The sequence below is a fragment of the Bos indicus genome, chromosome 5, assembly GCF_029378745.1.
Source record: "Bos indicus isolate NIAB-ARS_2022 breed Sahiwal x Tharparkar chromosome 5, NIAB-ARS_B.indTharparkar_mat_pri_1.0, whole genome shotgun sequence".
Classification (NCBI taxonomy): domain Eukaryota; kingdom Metazoa; phylum Chordata; class Mammalia; order Artiodactyla; family Bovidae; genus Bos; species Bos indicus.
The window spans coordinates 112273845-112301103 of NC_091764.1; the positions used below are offsets into that span (position 1 = coordinate 112273845).

At 51.3% G+C, this 27259-nt stretch overlaps 1 protein-coding gene and 1 pseudogene across 3 annotated transcripts in view; both read right to left on the bottom strand.

The window, feature by feature from the left end:
- The window catches only part of MRTFA (myocardin related transcription factor A), a 176139-nt gene that overhangs the window by 12197 nt on the left and 136683 nt on the right, over positions 1 to 27259 (bottom strand). For all 3 annotated transcript variants that reach the window (XM_019961855.2, XM_070790458.1, XM_019961853.2), the window contains 3 exons: positions 6262 to 6317; positions 3709 to 3784; positions 2878 to 3039 (listed from right to left, as the gene is read on the bottom strand). In XM_019961855.2, coding sequence (XP_019817414.2) covers positions 2878 to 3039; positions 3709 to 3784; positions 6262 to 6317 — 294 coding nt within the window. The remainder of the gene's footprint in view (positions 1 to 2877; positions 3040 to 3708; positions 3785 to 6261; positions 6318 to 27259) is intronic.
- On the bottom strand, positions 10451 to 27255 carry LOC109559844 (large ribosomal subunit protein uL23 pseudogene; annotated as a pseudogene).

Here is a 27259-nt window from a genome sequence, read left to right on the forward strand (position 1 = left end):
TGCTCACCCAGGTGAAGCAGGGCCAGTGGCTCTCAAAGCTCCGGGGCAGCGAAGCCACCGCCCGCCCTCCCCGCTGTGAGGGAGCAGGGCCTGGAGGCCTGTGCGCCCGGGTTGGGGGGCCTGGCGTGGGAATCCCAGACGCAGAGGGAGGGGACAAAGGGGACGGACAAGCAGGGTGTTTCAGGACTCCTGTCACGACCCCGCGGCCAGCACGGTCAGAAGAGAAGCGCGGCACGAGCCGCCGTCCACACAGAGGAACCAGGTGCAGGGGAGTGGGGGCCACACCACAGACGAGGAAGAGGAACAACCTGGAGCGCTCCCCCTCCAGGGCCGTGACCCGAGGACACGGGAACCTGGACAGGATGCCCCTGAGCTTACACCCCCCCCTCGCCGCAACCTGCCAGGGTGACCCTCCTGGCCCCCCTCACCTGCCCTCGACTGGAGCTCCGAAGGGGGCACAGCCTCCTGACCACTGTGTGCCTCCTGCCAGCCGCTCGAGGCCCAGGTTCCTCCCCCGGCCTCCCACTCCCAGAGAGGCGACCACCAGGACCAGGGAGTGGACAGAGGAGCCTCAGGTCCACCCCAATTCAGTCCAGGGGTCACTGCAGGGTCCTGCCCTGAGGGAGTTCACGGTCCAGGCTGTGGGGCACAGCCAATGCTTTGCTAGACAGAAGCCTGGATGCTGAGGGAGCCAGGCTCGGGGAAGACTTCTGGGGCTTTTACACAACTCTTCCAGGTCAACTGGAAGTAGGTGTGTGAGTGTTAAGCAGCTGAGTGTGTGGGGGAATCTGCGGTGACAGGGACCACCTGCAAGGCCCCTCCCGGGCCCCCACCCTCAGCAGGCTCCCCAACCTCTGCCTCCTCCTCCCATCTTCCCACCTCTGCAACCTGCCCGTGACGCATCCTCTCAGCCCTAAACCTGCCTGCTTCTCAGCCTAAATATCCTTCCTGACCACCCTACCCGCTCCTCTTGAACAACGGACGACATCTGCCCCCCCCACCCCTCCAGCTCGTGACCACTGCTGGAGAACAGCCCTTTCTCTCCAGCCACCAGTGACGATCTCGCCACCAAACGCACCGGCTTCCCAGGCCTCCAGGCCACTGCTCACACTGCCCCTCCGCCTGGAATGGCCCTCAGTACCTGCTCTACTCGGTGCACGGACTCAACCTCCAGGCTGACCCCAATCATGCGCATCAGCCGTGCAACCTCCCCGCCCCACGGCCCTCCCCGTCTGGCTCGGACGAGCCCCGGCTGCCTGGCCACGTGCCCACTGTCCTGCGCTGTCCACGACAGCAGGGCCAGCTGCTCTATCATGAACGTCACTGCCAATGGCACAGCCCTTTCCCGAGCCTCCCCAGGCAGCTAGGACTGCGCCAGGCGGAGCCTGTGAGCTCCCGGAAGGCAGGTGACTCGGATCCCAAGTCACAGGGCCCGGGCCTTTCTCAGCAGGCAGCACCACCTGTGCCCGGGAGCAAGATACGGAAGTCACTGGTGCACACCACAGCCTTCTCCCGTCAGGCCGAGCCCGTGCAGGGCAGCAGGAGTGTGTTCTGTGTCTGTGTTCTGTGTCTGTGATGGCCAGGCTCGCGCAGGCCTGGCACCCGGCCAACTCTTGGCAAACATTTATCAGATCTGGGATGGCGGGAGAGTCCAGACTGACCTCGGCCCAAACACTGGCCGTAACTAGGAGCTGCTGTAGAATGTGCTGGAGATTTGAGGGGGAGCACACTAACATGAGAGGCTGGATGGCTTCACTGACTCAACAGACCTGGGTTTGGGTGGACTCTGGGAGTTGGTGATGGACAGGGAAGCCTGGCGTGCTGCTGTCCATGGGGTCGCAGAGTCGGACACGACTAAGCGACTGAACACTGACACAGGCGAGACGAACACCTGGGCGAGGTGGGGAATGCAAGGAAGAGGGTACTGAGACCCCCAGCTCAGCCCACCTCTGCACTGGTGCAGGTGAGGCCCAGACCTGCCTCTGCTGACCCGGGCCCCGGGCCCCGGGCCCCGGGCCCCACCCGGCCTGCCTTGAGCCAACCCGTGCCTACTCTGCCCAGAGACCCAGCTCACACTTATGGTGGGAGCACTCCAGCTGCCTCCTAGGCCAGATCTCAGGCCCATAGCAGCTACAGAAGCACGTCTGTCCCCTCACCGCGGCAGTGAGGGGATCAGGGGCGCACGCCTGACCGTGGCCACAGGGCCCTGCAGCGCCCCCTGCCCCTTCCTGACACCCCCATTCGAGGTCAACGTGCAGGTGTTCCTCCTCCCCCGCAGACGCTTCAATTCCTGCTTGGCCTGCACCCCCACCTTGGCCTCACCTCCTCTGACGCCAACCCCCACCGTCAGGGCCGGGCCGGGTGGCCCTCGGTCCACTGGGGCCTACTTCCCTGCGTGGGTCTGCACTTGGGCTTGAGCTCTGTAAGGACCAGGGCCGTGGTCCGTGCACCTAGCCCGCCGCTCGGGTCTGTCGGCCTTTGTAAGCGAACTATCTGGGCAAAGGGTCAGGCTCCAAGAGGGGGCTTCACGAGTGAAAAGGAGCAGCAGGCATGGTTTCTAGTTCTCGGCATCTTCACGTGCTCGTGCACACCAACCCTGACACCTACCCACTTTCTCTGAGAAAGAGGGGCGACCCCTGGGTTTTGAGATGGGGAGCGGATGGAGGCCTCGGTTACTGGCTTAGCTGTTCCGGCACGGCGCTGATCCATGGGGCCATGGGCACTGACCCTGGCTCGCATGACCCGTTTGTCAGGCTCTGGTTCTCCACGCCTCGGCTCCCCCGCCCCACGCTAAGCAGGAAGTTAGGGAGCAAGCAGCCTGGTGGCCCTCCCCCCGCGCCGGCTCGTGAGTCCACGCAGGGAGGCCTGGCTCCTCACCAATGATGGCCTCCTTCAGGCTGGACTCCACGGGCAGGATATTCTTCTCCACCAGCTCCATGGGGCCAGGTCTCTGCGCAATCTTCTCATTGAGGTCATCTGCCAGCCTGGCTCTCTTCAGCTTCAGCTGCTTGGCCTGGAGGGAGGGCTCAGCCGAGGTCTCTGCATGTGGGAGAGGGTGGAGGAGGATACAGGGGTGAGCAGGCTCTGCCCTGAAACCCCAGGGCACCTCCCCTTCCTGCCAGGGAAGGAGCAGAGACCAGCAGAACCAGGCAGAGTGGGGGACCCGGTGTGAAGTTTCACGAGGACAGAGGGAGGGGGCCCCACTGAGGACAGTGTGTGGTCACACCCAGCCGTGGTCACTAGGCACAGCAGGCCCAGACGACGGGGCTTGCTGCGGGGGACGATCTGCCTCCCTGCTCTGGGCCTCGGTGTCTTCCCCCTCAGTGGCTTCCTGCCACATGCAGGGTTCAGACTAGGAAAGTCTTCTTCCAACTCCAAAGTGGGTTCTAAACCAAACAAAAAATGGATAGACTCAAGCCCAAGCCTTTCCTTCCCTAGAACGAGGAAAGAAGTGTGTGGGCGGGGCACGCAGAGTTTGTCTGGGATGACCTCGCTTGTACTGCACAGGTGCTGGAGTAAATACCGAGTAAATGCACGAACGAGTGGAAGTAAATCACGCTAGAGACAGATCTGGGGGAGAGGACTGCACACCCCGTTTTTGTGAGGAATGGGGGCAACGAGGAAGAGTGAAGCAGCAGCGTGGGTGGCGCAGGGTGGAAACAGTGGGCAAGAGGGCCTGCATGAAGAGGCACTTCCGGCCTAACACACCTTCCAAAATGTGCATTCTGACCAGCTCCGATCTCTCCGGCCGGGAACGGATCTTCCGTTTCAGGTAGTCCTCTGTCTGCGGAAAAAACACACCAAGCAGCTCTCAGACGCAGGTCACAAGCTTAAGGCCTGGACAAGACCAAAAGGCAGCCGTGGCTTCAGTGGGTGACCTCAGCCGCCCCAGGAGCCCAGCCTGGACACTGCTGGGCCCCGAGGCCTGGGGAGGGTGCACCCACCCTCAGTGCACCTGCTGAGGGCTTCGCCCACCAGTGAGGACCGTCTGTCTCTCTGAGGCTGAACTACTAACATACGTTCTAATCTTTCACTTTTATTATCACAAAAGTAATATGAGTTCATTAAAGAAAACTTAAAAATTAGACAACAATGAAAAAAACATGTAATTATCCCGTTAGTACTTAGGGATATTTGTTTCTAGTCATTCTTCCATGCAGAAGATAGGTTTAATTTTGCAGAGCTCTAATCATACTGAATATAACTTTGCATCTTATTTCAAAATCTTTGGCACTGCCCGACACCACAAGCATTTTCTGTTCACTCTGAACTAATTTTGATACGTGGTGTCATAGTTCTAGTTCCTTAAAGTCTAATGTCCTCATTTCTGCACTTATGAGACTCCAGGCAAATTAAACCATTTCCCCGACAGTCCTGGAGCCAGCCCACTACCCAGCGCTCCTGGTATAATGTGTATGTGACCCTGGATCTGTCTCACTCTAGAGCCTGTGTTCTTAAGCTTTGCACCAGAATTTTTCAAACCATCAGCCAAGACCATCACCTCTCCTACCCAGCACATGTTAGGAGAGGACAGGGCACGACGAGACAGAGCAGAGGCAGGTAGAGTAGAACAGGGTGGAGAATAAAGTGGCAGAGCAGACATCACGCCTGCAGCAAGGTCAAGACTTGCTCCCTGGCCTGGCTATGGCCCTAGCCCTGTGGTGCTGAGCTCCCAGGAGACGGCTTATGGTGGCCGTGGGCTCAGGGCCTGTCACCCATCTGTGGTGGGCAGAAGTGCTGCCCTGGCTGCTGGAGAAGAAAGCACAGCAGACTCTGGCCGGAGCCGGTCTTCACGGACAGCAGCGGGAGGAGGCCCAGGTACTGAGGAAGAAACACCTGGAGTCCACAGACCAAGGTTTCACCCTGGCCGCCACTGACTAGCTGGACAAGTTAGCTAACCTCTCTTAGCTGCATCTATTAAGGTGAAGATAGATGCCTAATTCATAAGAGCTGCTGCTGCCGCTAAGTCACTTCAGTCGTGTCCAACTCTGTGCGACCCTATAGACGGCAGCCCACCAGGCTCCGCCATCCCTGGGATTCTCCAGGCAAGAACACTGGAGTGGGTTGCCATTTCCTTCTCCAATGCATGAAAGTGAAAAGTGAAAGCGAAGTCGCTCAGTCGTGTCCGACTCTTAGCGACCCCATGGACTGTAGCCCACCAGGCTCCTCCATCCATGGGATTTTCCAGGCAAGAGTACTGCAGTGGGGTGCCATTGCCTTCTCCGCATAAGAGCTGCCGTGAACCTAAACACGAAAAGGACAGAATTGCACCTGTCAACTAGCACCTTTTCTAATCAGGTCACATTTACTCCTTGCCTTGGAGAAGCAGGCCAAGAAGTGGCACCAAGTCTTAAGACTGGGTGGAAGGCGCGGGCAAGGCCATTCCTCGTACTCCCTCATCCTCCGGCCAGTGCAACAGTGCACCCAGCCACTCCTTTCGTTCCCAGCACCCAGGCCCTCATTCTTCCTGCTCACTCTAAGAATTCATCATCATTTTCCTTAGAAATTGGTTAAAAATAAGATAAAAACAGAAGACCGTAAGGAGAGCCCTGGAGGTAAACGATTCAGTCTCTGACAGAGCTGTGGGTCCCGGGCAGCCTGTGAGCCTCCATCAGGGGAGGTTCTCCTCCCTTGTCTTTTACATAAAAGAAAAAGTGCCGGGCCAAGATGGGGAAGCACGCTCTGGCCACTTCCCCATCTCCACCCACGCCAGGCAGCAGACTACCCCCCGAGGCCCCTGGGGGAACTGAAACCGAGGGGGACAGAGCAGCAAGCCAGGTGCGGCAGCGTGAGCCGGCGCCCAGGGGCCCAGCTTCTGCTTCCACAGCCTCCAGTGGACCCTGGCTGCTCAGGCAACAGGGAGGTCTCCAGGCCCACCTGGAGACATGCAAGCAGTGCAGCCACAGACACGGAGGGACCACCACTCAGCAAGCTTTCCCGTGGCCGGTGTTCATGTCCTAACAGCTACCAAAGGCCAAGTGGAATTCAAGTTTGGAAAATACCAGCGGTCTCCAAACCCAGAGGAGGCTGGCGCCCATGACACACCCTTGGATGTACCAGAGGAGGACACTCATTCTGATCACGGTCCAAACCTTCATGCTGGCAGACGCTGGGGTGGGATGAAGTGGAAAGGCAGAGCTTTCTGTTTAGGACTGTGAGGCTGGGGCTGACCCTGGGGCCGCGCCAGGCCAGACGGAAGATGGCAGCAGCACAGTGGGCTCTGACAGGGCTGGGGGGTCCCTGGGAAGAAAGACGCCTTACCCTGGCCCGCTCCAAGCTCCTTCTCTGCTCATGAAACGCAGCTGGACTTTTCAAAGCTGTTGGGAGAAGAAGCGTACAATAATTACATCAGAGTGAAGCACCGCGTCTACTGCTGCAGTTTACAGTGGAGAAGGCATCTTGAATTCAAGTTCACTTGAGCAGCACTATTCACATCGGCTGACGGGAAGGGCAAGGGGGCGCCTGAGTAAGTACACGTCTGTACGGCTCAGAGGCCCCATCACTACAATCCTGGTGATTTCATTCTCATGGGGAATAGTTACTGCTAAGGTGCACCCATGGAACGTAACCCTAACACAACCCTTACGGAGCCACCAACCCTGGAAGACGGGGACACAGAGTACCCCTGCAAGCCAGGCGCCCCCACTGTCCTCCTTTAACCTCATCAGGAATCACCACATGATCAGACGGTGTGACTGAGGCAGCTCAACCAAAAGGACGAAGGTCTACTTGGTGCCGTTTCCTTCTTCGGTTCAGCTGGTGTTAACAGTGCTGCTAAAATTAACCTGCATTTCATCTTGAAGGACTAAAACCTTCAGTGGGCTTGTATGGCTGACTGCGGTGCACACAACCAGCTGCTGACCAGAAGGCCCCTCTGGAGCCCCGTCAGGGACTCGGCACTATTCTGGGGCAACCACCCCACGGGCCACAGCTCGCCACTCGGCAAAGCATGCTGGGGGCAGGGAGACCAGAGTCGGACCCTCTACAAAGCAGCACTGCGAAGCCAGTTCAGCAAATGATGAGTGGGGATACCCTGAGCTTGAACAGGGAACGGCTGGCCTGGCTCACTTCAAGAAATTCACCAGACGGGGGTCAGTTTCAGTTCTGCCGCCCCACGGTTTCAGAGCAGCTGTGAGACGGTGTGGAAGGGGCTGCAGGCTGTGGTGGGAGAGCAGGGTGAGGAGACGCTAAAAGTAGCCAGAGCACAGACTTGACCCCATCCTGCTGGGGCCCCTGCCCCCCGCCGCCCCACCCCACCCCGGGCTGGGCCTCAACAGCAGCCAAACCAGAAGGAAGTGCCAAATGTCCCCGTAGTAATTTTTTAAAAGTTTTTAAATCTTAGGATAGAAAAGAAACCATCATTTTTGAAAGGTCAGCTGACAGCACCCTACCTCCTAAACAGCAGGGGGAGCTCTAGACTTAACAAATGATCTCTAAGGAAAACCAGCACACAGCCTCCCTCACCAAGCTCCCAGAGCCCACCCAGCTCTGGTCTGAAGGTCTGGGCATCTCTGCAGGCCAGCAGGCCAGCCTGCATCTGCTTCTGCTGAGTACAGCTGGCGCAAGTCCAGCATCAGCCTCCGAGAGCACTGCTGGGCGCGGGGTGACGGACAGCAGGGCACACACACAGCCCTTGCGGAGGACGGTTAAGGACCGAGAAGCAGAGGGAAACTCAGTGTCCGCTGCCCCGCCCCCGCCTGTCCTTCTGCCTTCTCCTTCTCCACAGCTCATTGCCGTCTGACACTCCAGAGAGTCGCACCAGTATCTTTCTAATTTACCGCCAGCCAGCTCCCTCGGGCACGGCAGGGGCCCGTGTCCTCCTTTCCTCTCTGACGGTAACCCCAGCGCCGCCGAGGGCACCCAGCGCGTGGCTCATTTGGTGATCTACTGGCTATTCCACGTGGAATGGACATACAGTTGTACCCTGGTGACAGAAAACCGGAGGACTCTGTGAACTCTGAACTTTCCCTTGAGCAGCCAGGATTAAGCTCTCATCTGGGTTCAAAACCTCAGGGGTCCCCGACAGAAAATGAGGACGTCTGTGTTCCCGTCGCTGCTGTTGACGGGGGGATCACCTGCTCTCTGGGTCTCGTCTTCTTCTGCAGAGTGGACTCCGCCCACTTCTGAGAGTGACGGCGCTCTGGGGCCGGGGGCACCCCCACCGCCGCGGGTAGGGTGCTGCTGGCACCCTGCATGGTGATCTGGCTGAGCCCTGGGTTAGATCCCCACAGGGGCTAGTGAGTTTCTGCAGCAGTCTTGGTGCTGGACGCGCAAGAGCCTACTCTGCTGCCCACGGGGGCAGGCACACACCCAGTCTCTGGGCACCAGCTCACGCTGCACAGACCTTCCCGATGGGAAAGGCCCGTGTCACCCTCCGGCCCACCAGCACGTGTGGTCGGGAGTAGGGATGCACGTCAGGTGCAGCTGACTTCCTGCGTGGCTCCATCTTCGTGCTAGCGAGGTGCTGTGGTGGACACCATTCTGGACACTTTGAAGTGCTGTCCAGTCGAATGTTCCTAGTGACTCCATGTGGTGTGCAGTGTTGTTTTACAGCCGTGGGCAGGCTCAGAAACGGGAGGAAAGGCAGTGAGCGGCAGAGTAAGGTTCTCAACCCCATCCTCTCTCACCCTCAGGTTGGCGTTCTCTCTCCTCTGGGCTGGCTTCTTAATTTCTTCAGAAGGTGGAGAAGGATGACCCCGCTGGATGTGGAGGCAGGAAGGCTGAGAAGCAGGGCAGAGGGCAGGCGGTGTGGCAAGGCTGGCTTGACCACCGTGCTGAGCACAAATGCTGGGAGGGAGGCTCAGAGGAGGGGTGCAGTGACTGCAGGTCCCAGAGCCACGGTCAGAAAGATGAGCCCACATGAGGCTGAAAGCGCAGCCTCCAGCACCGATTCCAGGAGATGAGCCAGGAGGGGAACAAGAAGACCAGAGGAGCTCAGTAGTTGCTCAGAGCTTGAGCAAAAGAACCAGAAGTGAAGACCCCCGCAAAAAATTCAACACAATGATCACTGATCCCCAAAGACGGCTTCATTTTATGACATTATAATCTCACTGAATCTTAACCACCACGAGGCAGGTGCCACTCTTCCAGTTCTACACGTGAGGAAACCAACACTGCGGTGACCCGTGAGGCCGTTCACCGGGTACTGGACCCCAACCAGGTGACAGGCGAGGACTGTCAGCCCCTGAAGAGCCCATTCTGCGCTCCCCACGTCTAATTCTGCTCTCTGAGAGTAAGTTCAGCGAATTCGAGCGCCACTTCCAGGAAGGCAAAGAGGAGGCGATGGCCCCTCTCATCGGGACTCCTAGAAGGCGCTTCTGAGGCCCGTCTGGGGACGCCTGGAGCTGGGTAGCCAGTGCTCTTGGAAGACTGGGGTACGTGGTGGAGAGGCCATCCCTGAACATGTCCGGCCAGCTTTGCTAGAAGCTGTGGCTGTGGAGGGTCGCCTAGTGAGGGGTAGGGTGATAACGCAAAGCCCTGGCCTTTCCTGATATGGGAGCAGGTGGCAGTGTCAAGCCATGATCACCACACGCTTGTCCACTAAGGAACGAGACACCAAGAAGCAGAGCAACACAGAAAATACATTACAAAGTTCAGGCCTCTACGAGTTGTGGAAAATCGCCAAAGACTCAAAAGTTAACCCGTAAGTGTGTGTCTGAGTCCGAGGGCGGTGTTCACCTTAGACTCGCGTCTTCCTGTGCCAGACTGCCTTAATGGCTTTGCCCGAGGAGCCCAGGCACTGCTCACTTGGAACTTTTATTTTCCCAGAAACTCCAAGAAGGCAGTCTCTGAAAGAGACGTTCCACTCCCGAAACCAACGCAAGCCCAAGAACCGCGCACGGCTGTCCACAAGAACACACGTGCGTGGTGTCACTGGGCAGTGAAACGGGATTCTTCATTTCCATCTTCTCGAAACTGGTTTCCTGGGACGCTTGCACGGCTTTGTGTGGACACAGGGAGGACTGCAAACATGCACTGAAAGGAAACAGCAGCAAGGAAATCAAACGCGCGCAAGTGGCTAAGCGGTGCGGTGCTCCTGACCCCAGTTTTCGGCCCCAGCTGGCTCTAAGCACCAGCCATATACTGTGTTCCTTCTCTTCAGCGCCCATCTTCCTTCTCCCTGAACAGATCTGCTGCCTTAACTGAGGTCATTTGTGACCTAATAAGAGAAGAAACTGCTTCAATTTCCTTTCTCAAAGGAAAGGAGATTTCTGCTTCCCAGGGCCAGCTGGGTGCTGTGCTGGGAGCAGTTCTCAGGACACGGACCGAGTGCACAGAGGCGTGAGTGCAAGCAGCCTTCAGGACCTCCCCAGCAGGGGGCGCAGCGCTCTCCCACCACCAGCCCCAGACGCAGACAACGCAACGCCTCCTGCAAGCCACAGGGCACTTCTGGAAAAGCTTTTCAGCAAGAACGACAGCAACGAACGACCAAGACTCATTTCCTCACCACTGTCATTAAGGAATATTTATTAGGTGCCTGGGTCTGAATGTCACTTTATTAGGTGCTGACATAATAAACACAAAAATGATCGTTCCCATTCTCAGGAAGATACCATGCTAGAACTAAAGCTCACCACCGATGCTGTGTGCAGAGGAACTCAAAGGCTGCGATCACAGGACACCTCAGCGAGGTCAACAGAGTGTGACGGGCCAGGCAAGCCTGGGGGCTCTCTGTCCACGGCAGAAGCAGCAGCCCTGTGCACAGGCCATCAGTGGGGGCTGGTGTGTGTGGCAGTGGGGTGAGGGAATGGGGAGCAAACGTATTTAACACCTCAGGTGGGAAACGAGAGCCAGATCCATCCATCCATCTAATAAAGCATTCTTAAGCAGCTACTGTGCTAGTTACTAAGGACAAGGATGGACAGGATGGAGTCCCAGCCCTCTAAGGCAACTCACAGTCTGGTCAGAAAAAGACAAATAATGACACCATAAGAGAGAAGTATAGGTGCAGAAGTAACTGAAACGACATGAGACAGAAGAGGCAAAATTCTGCCTGAGGAAAGAAGTGTTTCAACTGTCCGGGTAGATTTACAGAGAAAACCCAAATGAAGGGAATAGAAATACCACATGCAGACAAGGAAGGGAGTGGGCCGGTCACCCGAGAGCACAGCAGCTTCACGGGACTACAAGTGGTCTGATGTGGCGGGTCGGGGGTGTTCATGTGGCGACCACAAGGCTTGGGGGGCCGGGGAGGGCCCAGCCCTTGAAGAACTCTAATGAGCCGTCGCAGGGCTGCATCAGGGGAGCTGAGAAGACATACTTTCCTGTACTCCTCCCACTGACTACAAATGAACACTCCAGACCTTATACAGTAGGTTCTCAAAGGTGGAGAGAAGGTGACAGACTGGCCAGGGACTTTGGAACCTGAAGGACACAGTGGTGGGTCCCTCATACATCCCAGACTTGGAGCTGACGAAGCCAGCAACCTGGAGATGCTGATGGAAGCGGACAAAAAAGCCCCAACAAAACCTACCCTCGCTAGCCACAGGACCAGGAAAAGGGCATCCCAGCAAGAGAGAGCTTAGACAACAATCAATCACTGTGAAAGCCCCACCCCTACCAGGAAAGGCCAAGGGGGAGTCCAGACTTCCAGCCCTCCACGGCTGTGATGAAGCATCCCAGTCCTCCTGCCACGGGGCATCGAAGGAGGCCGAGGAGGAAGCTGCCCCAACCCAAGGAGTAAGTGCAGACCATGTAGGGAGAACATCCCCGCTAGCAGTAAGGAGACCCCGTCCCCGCCGAGGGGACTGTCAGGGGAGGGCTGGTGAAGAGTCAGGACTTCCACCATTACAAGCTCACCTCCAACCCACAAAAACGTCTAACATCGTGTCATCCAAGCTTTGGAAGGGGAGGAAAAAGATGGATAGGAAAGGTACTTAAATAAATGGCTGAAAACTTCCCAAATTTGGCAAGAGACGTAAGCCTACACATTCAAGAAGCTGAGTAAATCCCAAACGAGTTAAAGTCAAAGAAATACATGCCAGGCAGTGGAAACAGTGTCAGACTTTATTTTTCTGGGCTCCAAAATCACTACAGATGGTGACTGCAGCCATGAAATTAAAAGACGCTTACTCCCTGGAAGGAAAGTTATGACCAACCTAGATAGCATATTCAAAAGCAGAGACATTACTTTGCCAACAAAGGTTCGTCTAGTCAAGGCTATGGTTTTTCCTGTGGTCATGTATGGATGTGAAAGTTGGACTGTGAAGAAGGCTGAGCGCCGAAGAATGGATGCTTTTGAACTGTGGTGTTGGAGAAGACTCTTGAGAGTCCCTTGGACTGCAAGGAGATCCAACCAGTCCATTCTGAAGGAGATCAGCCCTGGGATTTCTTTGGAGGGAATGACGCTAAAGCTGAAACTCCAGTACTCTGGCCACCTCATGCGAAGAGTTGACTCATTGGAAAAGACTCTGATGCTGGGAGGGATTGGGGGCAAGAGGAGAAGGGGACGACAGAGGATGAGATGGCTGGATGGCATCACTGACTCGATACACTTAAGTCTGAGTGAACTCCGGGAGTTGGTGATGGACAGGGAGGCCTGGCGTGCTGCGATTCATGGGGTCACAAAGAGTCGGACACAACTGAGCGACTGATCTGATACATCACAACTAAACTTCTGAAAGCTAAAACACAGGCAAAACCGTGAAAGCAGACAGAGGAGAGACAATCTGAATGAGAGCAGTTCTCTGCCTCATCAGAGGCCATGGAGGCCATCCCATCAACCATCCCACCACCCAGGCGAGGGGCGTGACCCAGTACACGAGGGGTGTGGACTTATTTCCAACTTGATGTTTTGTGTCAAAAATTAAGTGGACAAAAAAAGCTAAGTGAGGAGAAACACACCTAGTAACTGGTGGTGTATTCATTTCACCGTGCACGTCTGCACTCACAGGCTCCTCACTCTTCCCTGCACTAGCTGCTTTTAATTCTCAACTTTTCAAACTTACAGATCACTGAAAGCGCAAGGAATAACCAATCTTACAACTCTGACCCAGACTCGCCAGGCACGTTTCAGCCATATTTGTGTTCCTCTCCTGTGCACACGTGCACACACACACGGTTTTGCTGGTTTGTTGATGAAATCACTTGAAACTGAGCTGCAGTCAGTCGTCCCTTGGCATCTGCAGGTGACTGGCTCCGGGATCCCCCGTGGACACCAAAGCCCACGGACGCTCAAGCCCCTTACACAAAATGCACGTAACCTACGCACATCCCCATGTACTTTTTTATTACTTTTTAAAATTATTATGCTTTTACATGGTGAAAACTTTTATATCTGGAATTAGCCAGCTGGACTCAGTTTAGATGATGCCAATTCTGTTGGCAACATCCAAAGCATCACAGTCAGGAGCCAGTCGAACGTACGCCTTCTTCTCGCCATCAGGCCTGAGCAGAGTGTTGACCTCAGCCACGTCAGTGTCACAGAGCTTCTCCACAGCCTGTTTAACCTGGTGCTTGTTGGCCTTGACATCCACAGTGGATACCAGGGTGTTGTTGTCTTTTAATTTCTCCGTGGCTGACCCGGTGGTGAGGGGAGTTTGATGATGGCATGGTGGTCAGCTTTGTCTCTCCTGGGGCGCTCCTCCAGGGATATTTGGGCTGCCTCCCGAACTGCAGTGTTTTGGGCCGCTGGAAGGTGGGCAACTTCCGGATCTTCTTTTTTTTTTGCAGCTGTGGACACCTTTCAACGCTGCTTTCTTGACCTTCAAAGCCTTTGCTTTGGCTTCAGCTTTAGGAGGGGCAGGGGCTTCCTCCTTCACCTTCGGCGCCATCTTCATGAAGAGCCCCCATGTACTTTAAATCATCTCCACTTATGACCCCTAATACAAAGCGACTGCTATGCAAATAGTTTCCAGTGTATGGCCAATTCAAGTTTTGGTTTGGGGAACTTTCTGGGATTTTTTTCCCCAAATATTTTCAATCTGTGGTTGGTTGAATCCACCACCTGTAGATACAGAGTGATGGCTGCCAATCATAATATTTTATCCCTAAATTCTACATATGCATTTCTTAAGAATAAAGACATTCTCCTTTGTAACTAAAATATCTTTAGCACAGCTCAGAAAATGAACATTATTCAATCATATAGTCTAAAGTACAGTCGGTGTCTGAATTTCAACTGCCCCTCACATGTCTTCTACAGCTGTTTGGATTTTCCCCCCGAATCCACCAAGATATAATCAAGAATCATGCACTACATTTAACTGTTTGCTACTCAGTCTCAATCTGAAACGGGACTCTTGCCTTTTTCACTTTTCCTGATGCTGACTTAAGTGTGTCTAAACCAGCTTGTCCTGTGGAAAGAATGTCATATAATCTGAATTTGGCTGCTTCCCCATGATTAGATTTAGGTTAAATGTTTTTGGCAGGAGGAGCACAGAGCTGAGTGTACTTTTCAGCATCAGCGACACACGCGATGCCGTGCTGCCCAACTGATGGCGGTGCTGAGTGTGAAAGGTGACCCCAGCTCTCTTCATTCCGAAGCAAGCATTCCCCCTCTGTAATTAATACGTAATCTATGGGGTAACACTTGGAGGCCTTGCGAAAATCCTGTTCCCTAAGCACTTCATGCTTTTAGCATCTATTGACAATACCTACCTGGAATCAGTTATTACGTTGAGAATCGCAAAATATTGAGAATTGCATTTTTACACGATCACTCTAGTAGAGATCAAGAGGCCATTTTTCAGGAGAAAAATATGGGGTGACCAAGTACATGGTCATGCCATCAATATTCCCAGAGAAAGGATACAGGGAGAATAAGCCTGGGGCATTACATAAGAGACTACGCTTACTGGGGGCCATGCTGGATGTGAGCTGATTGTGAGACATCCTCTCAAGAGATGTGCAAGTGGTGTGTGTGTGTGTGTGTGCATGCACACGTGTGTACATGTGTGTGTGTGCATGCATACGGCATCATCTAGGGATGATGTGATATATGTCATGGAGAGACGGAAGAAAACACTTCCCAGGATGAATCTTAAGAAAATCTTGGCATTTAAGCAGAAGTGATAAACAGAGCCCAGCAAAAGAACCTGAGAAGGCTCACAGGGGTGGGAGAAAGCAATGCAAAGTGGATACAGACACTAAGCTTCAAGAAAAAGAGATGCCGACAGTGGGCAGGTCAGACAAAACAAGGCTAGCCAAGTTTCCAGAGGATCATGATACTTAGGACAAGGCCAGCAGTCTCAGAGTGATGCCAGTGAGGTGTAGGGGCAGAAAGCCATTTTAACACATGGAGGAGGAGGAGAGGAGGACGTGGATTCCAGAGGTGTTGTCCTCCCAGACGTCACGACGTGCTAACACTCCCCATGCATGTTAACTGAGAGCCCGTGTGTCAGCTGGCGCTGGGATGTCCATGTTCTCATGGAGCTTACACTCCACTGAAGAATGAGGTGTCAGACATATAAACACCTACCACAGGAGGAAGCAATACAGGCTCTGAGGAATACAGAGCTGGGTATGGGTGACAGAGAGTGATGGGGCAGGGTTTATACACTGTGGTCAGGGATTCCTGGTGTGATGCTGCTGTGATGCCAGGGCTGAGACCCAGAGGAGGGGAATGAGCCCTGCAGGCAGGAGAGCAGCAAGCAGAGTGGCCTGGGGCAGAACCCACCGGGTGGCCAGGCTGGCAGAGCAGAGTGACCTGGAAGAGTGGGAGGAGATGCAGGAAAAGGGGAGCTGCACAGGGCCTTGGAGGACTCAGGACTTTGCTCTCTTCTCCAGGGGTACTAGAAAAAATGAAATGGAGAGAATAAATAAAGCGGGATTGTGCCCGTCAACCTTGCCATGGATAAAGTGGCTCCCAGGATCTGCTGCGAACAGTTTCTGTGTGTTTTCCCTGAGGTTTTCAAGATGGAAATGGCCTGATGTGAGCTCCTGAGTACCTGCTGTTTCCACACTTTATAAAGAAGAACTGACTTGAGTGGGGTCACATCCTAATCGGCTACAGAACGAAGACCAGGCTCTAGTTCTCCTGATGTCCAAATCCAGATCTTTTCGTGTGTGTCTATTTCCACATAAGCCAGGTAGGAGGAGGGTGGGAGTGGGTCAGAGGAAACATACTTCTCTGATTTTTTTTTTTTTTTAAGTTACCAAAAAGTAACCACCACCAGAGATTTTAATCTGCTCTTCTACATTTTGCTTTCCTGTCCTGGCTCTTCCTCTTGAGACAAACACCGCCTCGTCATTCACTCAAATACTGGCAACGGGACAGAAAGGAGGACTTCAGACGCGACCTCGGGCCATGTCAAGGGGCACACAGTTCCCCACCCCTCTCCCCATCAGACCTCTCTCAGAGGGCTCAACAGAGCAGAGGGAGTCGCTATATAATCAGATTTCCTCCAAAGTGAACTCTGCCATGTCCCATGGCCCCAGCACGGAAGTCTGTCACATGGGTCTGGGCAGCGCAGGAACTGCCCAACTCACCCCAGCCGTGGTGCAAGGCCACTCGGGCGGCAGCGAGGTGGGCTTTTCCCAGCACTGGAGACGAGGGGCACCAGCTGCCTGCGCTCAGGCACACTGCAACAACCTCAACTGTCTTGGGAGATCCATCACTGACTCCTGACTCAGGTGGACGGGGCTACCCTCCACTCCAGGACTCCTGCGGAGAGGTGAACAGCAGCATTCTATGCCATCAAGGGGAGCGAGGCCCTCGACCCTTGTCCAGTGTTTCCCCAAGTGGGGTTCCAGAAGTCTAGGAGGGTACTTGCTTAGGAAGTCTTGGAGGGTAAGAATCTAATGCAGATTTCTGAGCTTCAAGAATTTTAATCTTTAATAAAAGCTCTTCGAGGAGGCTGGTGCCAGTAAAATGTGAAAACCCCTGTCTCCCTAGTCCAGAAGGCAGGAGAGGTGACACTGCAGATGAGAAAAAAAGAGTTTTACTTGCTCACTCCCCACCACCGGGGGCTACGTGACTACGCAGCATGCCGAGTCAGGTCTGGGTAACTTTTCTAAACAGCTAACTCAGAACTGCGTCTCTGCTGGCGGTGCAGGTACCCACAGACTGGCGGAGGTGAATCTCCTGAGCCCTTTCAGGTCAGTGTTTCAACCTGCAAAGTACGTATTTCTGAGAGTCAACGCATCGGGGGCTGTTTGCCCGTTTGCCGTTTTCCTCACACCCTGATGAGGGCCTGCTTCAGCCAGGATGGACTCCATATGCTGCTGCTGGGACTGGCCTGGCAATCCCACTCCATGGAAGGCAGCTCCAGAAACGCGGCCCTTGCTCTAGAGCGAGTGGGTGGGGAGCTCGGAGGCTGCTGTGTCACTGGGTTCACAACACCATTAGGGCAACAGTTTTCCCTGGGACTCCATATCCAGGCAGAGCAGGGGCTCTTAACCTGGGGCACGCTGTACTACTTTGGATCATCTGTGAATCCCTGGAAATTGTGTGCTGAGGTCTGGGTTACTTGCCTGGGAAACCGTCTAGTGAGAGGACATGCAAGATTTCCCAAGGAGCATCAATGGCACCAAAAAAAAAAAAATCCAGAACCTCTGATTTAACTAAGAGTTGTTGAGACAGAGAAGAGACGCCCACGGCCTCCAAGCCAGCATACAGGAGCAGCAACTTGGAAGCAACTTTAATAGATGGCTTAAAAATGATGGAGTTACTTTCACATATACCCTCCCCACTAACTTTCACTTTCCCCGCCAACCCTGGTTCTTGATCTGACACTGTTTTCAATTTTTAATATTTACAAATTTGACATTTTGGTGAGCTTACATCAGGCCATCACCATTAGATTCCACTATCAGTAAGAATCATTAGACTGTGACCTTCAGGAATCAGCCTGGGGTTTGGAGCCAGAAGACCCGGACTGGATTCACCTCTGTCTTCCACTGGTGCTGTGACCTCAGGCAAGGCCTCTGATCCTCTGCTCTTTGGTATCCTCATCCACAAAATGGCAACTACACAAACCCCTGCGGCAGTGGTTCTCAGCATCACAGTGAAAGTGCTCCACCACCTGCTGGAAGCTCTGCTTAATAAGCTTCTGGCATTGTTACTGTTTTAAACTTTTTTTTTTTTTTTCCTGTGCCATTCTACTTCTGAAGAGAACGTGTGGGTGTGGAGTCAAATGCTGAGAGCTAACTGGGGCTGACTTCCATTTTTTGTCTTTCTGTTTTTATCTGTCATGCCAAAGTGCCTACAAAAATAACCAGCAATAATGATATTAACCAAAGAGCTGGGTCGACAGTCCAGGGACTGGCCATGACAATGAAAACCAGAACTAAGTCCAGGAGAGTCAAAGAAAAAGCTTTGGTGATGGGCTATGGGGAAAGATCACACACTCCAGGGCAAGCAAGGATCCCCACTAACAGGCAGAAAACGTGCTCCGCACACATCCTGTTTTGGTAGCAGGCTGGCCAACCACCCCTGTTTCGGCACTTGGGCTGTCACCCCACCCAAACCAGCAGGGGAGCCAACTACCAAGAACGAAGGTTAAAAACGGAGGCTCAAGGATGCGCAGCTTTTCCTTTTCAGAAGTGCAAGGTGCTCCCGGGTCTTCAACCTTGACCCCACTGACGGGCAAAAGACTTGAGACTGGGAGGTAAAAGGCATCACACAATTCTGCATGGCATGAATACCAACAGGTACAGTGAATTTCAAAAGCTTAAAATGTGAGGGGTCAAACATTCTGAACTTGGCCTTCCAAGTCTGTCTTTGGCCTACAGGCCAGGCCTGTTTGTATCCAGCCTTCACACCACAGCCCAGCCTAGCGCTCCAGATCAGTCCGTCATTCCAGTACACAGTCCATGCTGCAGCACACACAGACATACCTTTTTGAAGCCCCATAACCAAAATGTCTAGGTCACCTGTTAAATACAAGCTCTGAATCACCTCCACTCCTCTGCAAATAACCTCCCATTAGGCTGAAGGATTTTAAATCACCACCATCATCAGATATCCATCAGGGCTCCCCTGAATGCATAATTCTTTAGGATTTCATTGTTTAAGAAAAGTTAGTACGTAGCTTCAACAAGTGACTTAAACTCCTTCACTATCTTGAAAAGATATGGCAAAGTATCTCAGATACTATCTTTAAAAGCATCTCAGATACTTCCGGGAGAAGGCAATGGCACCCCACTCCAGTATTCTTGCCTGGAAAATCCCATGGATGGAGGAGCCTGGTAGGCTGTAGTCCATGGGGTTGCTAAGAGTCGGACATGACTGAGCAACTTCACTTTCACTTTTCACTTTCATGCATTGGAGAAGGAAATGGCAACCCACTCCAGTGTTCTTGCCTGGAGAATCCCAGGGATGGGGGAGCCTGGGGGCTTCCGTCTATAGGGTCGCACAGAGTCGGACACGACTGAAGCGACTTAGCAGCAGCAGCAGCCGAAGCAGATACTTCCAGAACTATTAAATGAAAGTGAATACCTATTATACATTTTAGGTATTAAAGTGTATCAAGAACCTGTATCAGGAAGACTACTTCTGACGGTCTGTCCAAGACAGCTCCCTGTTGGATTCCTCCTCAGATTCAACAAGGAAAATGCATGGAACACACAACTCATTCTAGAGCTATTTTAGGATTTGATAGCAACTGGACAAGGAGGCAGTTCCGTGCTAGTCACTGACCCCTGACGTAGGAATACACACTGCTGGTGACCTACAGCAGCAGGAAGAGAGATGAGAAGGCTGCTACCTCTCAGAAAGTGAAGTCGCTCAGTCGTGTCCGACTCTTTGCGACCCCATGGACGGTAGCCTACCAGGCTCCGCCATCCATGGGATTTTCCAGGCAAGAATACTGGAGTGGGCTCCCATTTCCTTCTCCAGGACCTCTCAGAAAAGCAACATCAAATGGCAGGGAGCGACATGCCCAGCTGGTCTTCTCCTGAGATGAAAGAGAAGATTCCTGAGCCCATATGGTAACACAGTCTTCCCTCAGCTTCAAATCCAGGGATCAGGTTAGCCCCGATCCTGGAACACACGCTTGACCGTGGCGTTTCTCAAATGTCCTGTAAACCTAGGATCCAACTAGAGTTAAATGGTCTCACTCCTGAGCTGAGGATACAGCATCTCAGATAGGCAGAGTTCTCTGCTTTAAAAAAAAAAAAGTAATGTTGTACATCTGAAACAAACATCACGTATACCAGCCATATCTCAATTAAAAAGAAAAGGCAGAAATAAACTAGCTCTTTCACTCAAAGATACCTATGTATCTGAAAGAGCCAACGGGACCACACTAAAAGCTGTGAGAGTGAGCCCCTGAGAAGCACAGGCCCGGGGTCCCCACCTGGGCTGGAGCCGGGTGCAAACCGCAGGCTTTGGAGGAGGTCTTTTTCTGAGCTCTTACTGGAAAGGGGTGCAGGTCAATCCTGTTCAGACTTTTCTGGCTCACAGGGAGAGCTATTCTGAGATGACCACACAGAGCTTCTGTGACTCCCAAGTGGACTGGAGCACACAGGCAAGGGCCGAGGCCCAGGGGAGAGCCCGCTCTCACCCAAACGCATCAGCTACGCAAGATCCTCTCAGAAAGAATGCCTCGCACACACTAACACTTCACTTCAAATCAAAACAAACAACATTTCCTTTCAGCCTACAATTCTGTCATCTTCCATCTTTATAAGTTTTTTAAAAAGCGAGCAATTTGTCTGCAAACTAGACCCTCATCTGCACTGGAATCACCACTGGGTCCCCGCTGGTGAACATTTCAGTCTCTTGGCAAGCTGCCCAGAAATTAAAAATATATACATTATTTCCAACCTATCCACTTACATGTTTTAAGAGAGATTAAAAAAAAAAAATTACCATGAAGAGGGCACGCTAATAAAAAGAGTCGTCCTGTTAATATTCAACCAAAAGGGGAGCAACCTTAACAGAGTACCATGTGTGGCTAGTGGTTCTCTGACTCTCAACGATTTTCAGCAAATTGCTCTTATTTTATTGGCTGTGCCTCAAGGCACATGGGATCTTACTTCCCCAAACAGGGATCAAATCCAGGCCCCTACAGTGGAACTGCAGAGTCTTCCTCTAGGGAAGTCCCTCAGCAAATGTTTTTTAATCCAAAAGTAGAGAGGAAAGTGAAATTAAGGAGAATTTTGTTTACTGAAGGACAGTTCCTGTGTCCAAACACTGGTTTTCACAGAAGTTAATGAGCTATATATATTAAAAGCTACTTTCAGATACCCAAATGGCAGATCCAAGCGAAAGCTCCACTCACTGCAAATAACACGGCCCGTATCTCAAAAGTAGGAACAACACATCATCTCATTTATCTCCAAAATTAACTGTGGGGTAGAGAAGCATTTTATTTTTTTCACGTATCTTATTGAAGTATAGTTGATTGACAATGTTGTGTTGTCTGGTGTGGAGCAAAGTGAATCAGTTATACACATACATATAATAGCTTACATCTGCCAATCCCAAACTCCCAGTCCATCTGTCCCTCGCCTCCCCGCTCCTTGGCAACCACAGGCCGTTGTCTACATCTGTGAGTCTGTTTGTTTCATTTGTGTCATGCTTCAGATTCCACAGAAAGTGACATCATATGGTATTTGCCTTTCTCTTTCTGACTTATTCTACTTAGTACGATAATCTCTAGGTTCATTAGTGTTGCTACAAAAGGCATCACTTCGTTCTTTTTTGTGGCTGAGTAGTATTCCAGGGTGTGTGCAGAATATCTTCTTTATCCATGTATCTGTTGATGGACATTTAAGGTTTTTTCCATGTTCAGATAAGAATTTTACAAAAGTAGAATTTGAATTCAGAAAAGTGAAATGAGTTGTCCAAAGTCACCTTGTTTCTAAGTGGCCGAATAAAGCCTAAAATCCTATTGTCTAATACTACAGCCACCACCCACATGTGACCATTTAAATTAATTAAAATTACATTAAAAAATTCAGTTCTTCACTCAAGCTAGCCACATTTAAGTGCTCAGGAGTACCTGTGGGTAGCGGCTAGTGTCACAGAATACTTCTACCAACACTGAAAGTGCCACTGGACAGGGCTGGTTTTGGGGGGGCTAGTTCTTTAGAATTCATGGAAACTTGGGGAAAAGATGCCATGGATCTCAGTATTTAATAAAGATGGACTGAGAGTTACAAAGTTAAATCACAGCTCCTTTCTTATTACAAGAAATTTTGAGGCCTGAGGTTGGTTTATCTTCTCAGGGGTTATGAACACCAAGAGTTATTTTTAAAAGAGCTTCACCAAAATGGATTTTATCCATATGTACTCAGGAAAGAGAATCTTGAAACAAGGTTTATATACCTTTGATGAAGAATAATATAAGGAATAATTCCCAAGTTACAAATAACAAAAATATTATTATTAAGAAGAAATTCAGCTACAGAGGAAAAGAGATCATAATAATTAACCCTGACACTTTCAGCCATTAAATAATCTTTTGTCAGAGTTTAGAAGAAATTTCTTCCTGGTACAGAGACTGCTATAGTCAGATGAACAGGAGATTTTCAGCTGACGTGGGACCCAGTAAAATGCCAGCTTAAGCAACTGGGTCTCTGTGCAGCACTTGGCCAACGCCAACAAGCTGAAGCTTGTCAAAGGGGTCGAACTACAGAACTGAAGGGTCAGGAGTCAAGATGTGGTAAAGCTTATTAAAAACAGCTGCAGGAACTCCATCACACGAGACCATTTTTTTTCCAGTTTCAATGTGAGAACATGGGGCCTACCAGCAGAGCCACAAACCAATCAAACGCACTGACCACTGGTTCACTTTCTCACCCAGCAGCAAGGCTGAGTGCCTCTCAGGGCCCAGGCTGATTGAGAGGCTTCTGGATCAACCCCGGCTGCCCTGAGTTGTGATGCCTTCACACTGTGTGTGTTTTCTCCCAACAATTCAGAAGAAAGTGTCACCAGGGGCAGTGGCTAGGTGCGCAGAAACACCATTTAAAATGAAAAACAAAACAAAACAAACAAACAAAAAAAACTCACCCAAGAAATACAGAGGGAAGTCCCTAACCTATTGGATATACAGACGATTTCCTCACGGGTTTGCCGAGGTACCGAGGCTTTGCTCCCATATGCATACGGGGCAATAATGAACTGGTGGGGGAACCGAGGCATCAGAAAAGTGACCTCTGCTTTTCTTCAAGGGCTCACAGGACAGTAACAGGAGGCTGAGAGGGAAGGACAAATGAGGCTCTTCTCTCATATCTAGGAAGATTACAGGAAATTTATCTGTCATTTGTTTGGGTCAGGAGAACGTCCATGTTCTCCTTTAAAAGGTTGTTCCTCTGCAGCAGCCCTGACTGCCAGAATATTTTTCTTAGTTTTCACCTTAACTTTCTGGCTTGTACAACTTCAAATGTCAGAGAGAAAGGCTGTGGGGAAAACTCTGTTTGGAAACAAAGTGAACCACACAGGACCCACCTCTTCTATGACTTTTCATCTGAAATACAGAGGCATTCCTTAATTTCTGGACTTGAACACCAGCTTCCTATCTGTGCCATTTCTCCTGTTCCCTCAAGATATGCAGAGCTTCAGACATCAGGAAAGAAAGCATAGGACCTAGAATATGTAATTCTTTGCTATCTGGCACTCTGCACTTGGTACGGTTTAAGTAGTGTTAAATTTGAGACACAGGTTTACATGATGAGAATGAGGGATTCTGAGAAATGACCCTATTTAAAAACACATTAGAAACCACAAACTTCTAGACCCCATAGTTCAGATGCCATGAGCAGAGCATATCAAGCAGTAGAAAGAGGTGTATGGGAATTGAGAGGCTCTTAGTGAAGTTGCTCAGTCGTGTCTGACTCTTTGCGACCCCATAGACTGTAGCCTACCAGGCTCCTCTGTCCATGGGATTTTCCAGGCAACAGTACTGGAGTGGGTTGCCATTTCCTTCTCCAAGAGATCTTCCCAACCCATGGCTCGAATCTGGGTCTCCCGCATTGTAGACAGACGCTTTACCGTCTGGGCCACCAGGGAAGTCCTTAAATCCCCTGAAATCTATGGGAAGGCCACTGCCCAACTTTGAACAATACGCAAAACTACCAACAACCCTGAAGGCAGGGCAGCCACTGAAAACATCGTGCCTTGCAGACATGATGTCCAGACTGGAAGCCAGAGACCCCTGTGGGAGCTGTGGGAATGCTCTGTGAAACAAGGTGGGTGGGTTTTTCTTCCCAGAGCTACAGAAGATCGGGACGAGATGAATTGGATAAAAGACATAAACAGAAACTGATGAGGCAGAACACGGCCATGACTACACTGCTCCTTTCCCCTGGTGTGAGGGTCTTTAACGACTTTCATAAGTTGTACAGGTAACTTAAACATAAAGGCACTTTTCAGAAACTCCTCAGGCCAGCGAGATGGAAGTGAAACAGGCACTTCAAACCAGACGCTATCTTTCCAGATCGCCCAGTCTTCAATAACCAACAAATTGCTGATCAGTTACGATTTGCCCCCAGCACTACTCACATTTTCTTTTGAAAGACGTGAGCAAAGGATGACCATGGAATTGGTGGGGGTGTCAGGGAGGCAGAGAATGTCCCAGATTATAACAGGAGTTACGGTAGTGGCGAGGGGCTGGGGTGAGGAAGTGGGGTTACTCAGAGGGTGAGGGGCTGGGAACCTCATCTTTGGGAACTCTGGGCCCCGTCTGCACCTCAGTTGGTAAGCTGAGGAGCAGGGCACTTCACACCTGGAGCTTTTCCTAGGCCTCAACACTCCCTCTCTCACAATCTGAGAGTTTGCTACCTACTTTCTTCACTGGAAAAGCTGAAAAACAAGCTGTGCCCATCGTTGAAGGTGGCTTGTGTTACAAGGGAAAACGCAATATTCTCACAGAAGCAGGGCGTTTCTATTCCTATAGGAAGGGCAGTTACTCTCACTTCACAGATGCAGAGAACCACCCAAGGTACACAATTAGACACTTAGAATATTTTCGAATCTGAGCTCCTGGGAGAACAGGAGTGTTGTTTCAAATTCCATGCCCAGAATTCCAACAAGTTTGCAGTTAAGTAGTATCTGTTTCTGTCTGTCTTTCATTCTCTCTTTCTCTCTCATACACATACCATTTTACAATTGGCTGTCTTCATTCATTCATTCATTCAGTGCCAGGTACTGGGGGCAGAAATATAAATAAGATATCTCCTCAAGGAGCTCACAGTCTAACTGGAGAGACAAACATCTAAGCAGATAACTGCAATATTCAAGCATCGTTTGTCTTAACAGCACAGAATACTGTAAGAAATGCGACACAATAAATCCTACTAAGCAGTTATCTCCAGTAGTCCCTGGTATCAAATGAAAGGCTGCAAAAAAAATGTAAGGCCCTCATCCTCTGAGTGGTTTTTAGATCCTGAACATACTACAGATTCTGAGAAGCAGCACTATGTTCCCAGAACTAGTACTGTAATCAGAGTCAGCACCCCACAGATCAGCACTGAACTGCTCTTTATGTTGTGTATGGGCAAATCCTACCACCCAGATAAACTGTTAAGTGTCTTAAGGGCAGGTCCCATGCTGAATATTTCTTTAATCTCTAGAGCACCTAGAATTATCACAAGCAAAAAGCAGACCCTAAACACAGGATGTCCTTGGCGAAAGGGACAATGAGACTGACACGGGGTGACTTGTTCCTCTACAAGGTTTGGAGACTGGCAGATTTGGAGTGTTTTATAAAAGCACACCACCACTCTACCTGAGCACATTAACAGACCCACACTTTAAGGACAAGAGTCCTTCACTGCAAGGTCAGAGGAGACAGCATGTGGGCAAATGGTTTGGTAGTTAACTGTAATTTTAAAAAAAATAAACTTGAGACTTGAATCTCCTGGCTGATGCTTAGGACAGAAACAGACCTCAGGATCTTTATACGTGCTATGAAGTTCCAGCTCTTAGAAATGGATCTGACATCCCCACGAGGTCAATCAGATCCTGTCTTCACTTACTTGAAAGTCTTCAATGGCTTCCCATTGCAGTCAGAGTAGAATCTACCTCCTCCGTGCGGTTGACAGGGCTCCAGTTCTGGCCCCGCCCAGCCTGCCTATCTTAGCTGGCCCTCACTCTGCCCTCACTCAGTAGGCCCAGCAACCATGGCTTCCTTGATGTGTTCAAACATGCCAGGCTCTTAACTGCGCTGGGCCCTCCGACTTGCTTTCCCTTCTTCCTGGGCCCTCTTCCTGCTTCTGAATGACTGACCCCAACTAACCCTTCAGATCTCAGCTCAGATATTTCCTTCTCGAGGAGGCCTTTCTTGACCAACTTCTTCAAAGTGATCCCCTCTCATCCCTGTTATCTGTTACTATGCCAACCGGTTACATTCACTTCAGAGCACTTACCATGTTCTGAAGCAACGGTGTTAGTGTACTTGTCTCCCTGTTTGTTATGTTATCAGTCTACTTAGTAAGTGCAAAACTCCTGAGAGCAGGAGCTGGGTTTATCTTGCTGCATCAGCAGGCACATACCAGTTAGCCAAATACTGTGAATGAATGAGTGAGTGAGAACTAGCAAGATACAGCGGCAGCAGGTTAGCAGGCACTGAGTTAAGGTTTAAAAAATTAAAACATCAGTCCTTCCACTATGAAGCTGGAAGTGGTAAATGATATATAAATTTTTATTTCATTCAGCTGTGCCCAAGTAGCAGGAACACACAAAGATAAAAAAACGAAGAGGGAGAGCCTAAGCTCTCCACAGATGACTCAAAAAGAAATGTCAAAAAGAGCAAAACCCTGCTGGTGTCAGCTTCCGCTTGTTTTATAAGGCTGCTGGTATTAAAGGCAAATTTTCTTACTTTGAATAGATTCCAAGATGGGTTTTATTTCTCCCGAGTGATGCGGTTCTGCACCGAGCCCCGCCCTACAATACCCCATCAATGACTCCAGTTACACCAGGCTAGGGTATGTGAGGCTCTCACTCTAAACAAAACTGGGGCTGACTTGGAATACTAGGTGGGAAAGGGCCATCCCTCCCCAAGCACCCCAACATTCAGGCTAAACACACGAGGGGAGAGCGCTCCCTCACAGAACCCCAGCTCACGATCTGTTCCTCCTACAAAGGGAAGTGGCACAGGGCGGAGAAACCCTTTTAAAGGTGCAGCTCACAAGCTAAGGGTGATTCAATGGCACCCATAAGCCGAATGCTGTTTTTCTGAACTTGATCAATGAGCACAGGTCTCTTAACCATGGCCAAGTGAGAGGCCCTGAACTTGGGAAAGTGTGACAAAGAAAGGAGCGAAAAACGAGCCCGGTGGCCCTGTTTTCTGTTAGGTGCTTCCCGTGGCACACTGGGTACACACACCGAGTCCCCAGAGCACCTCCGTCAGGGGCTGAGAGGCAGGGGGTACTT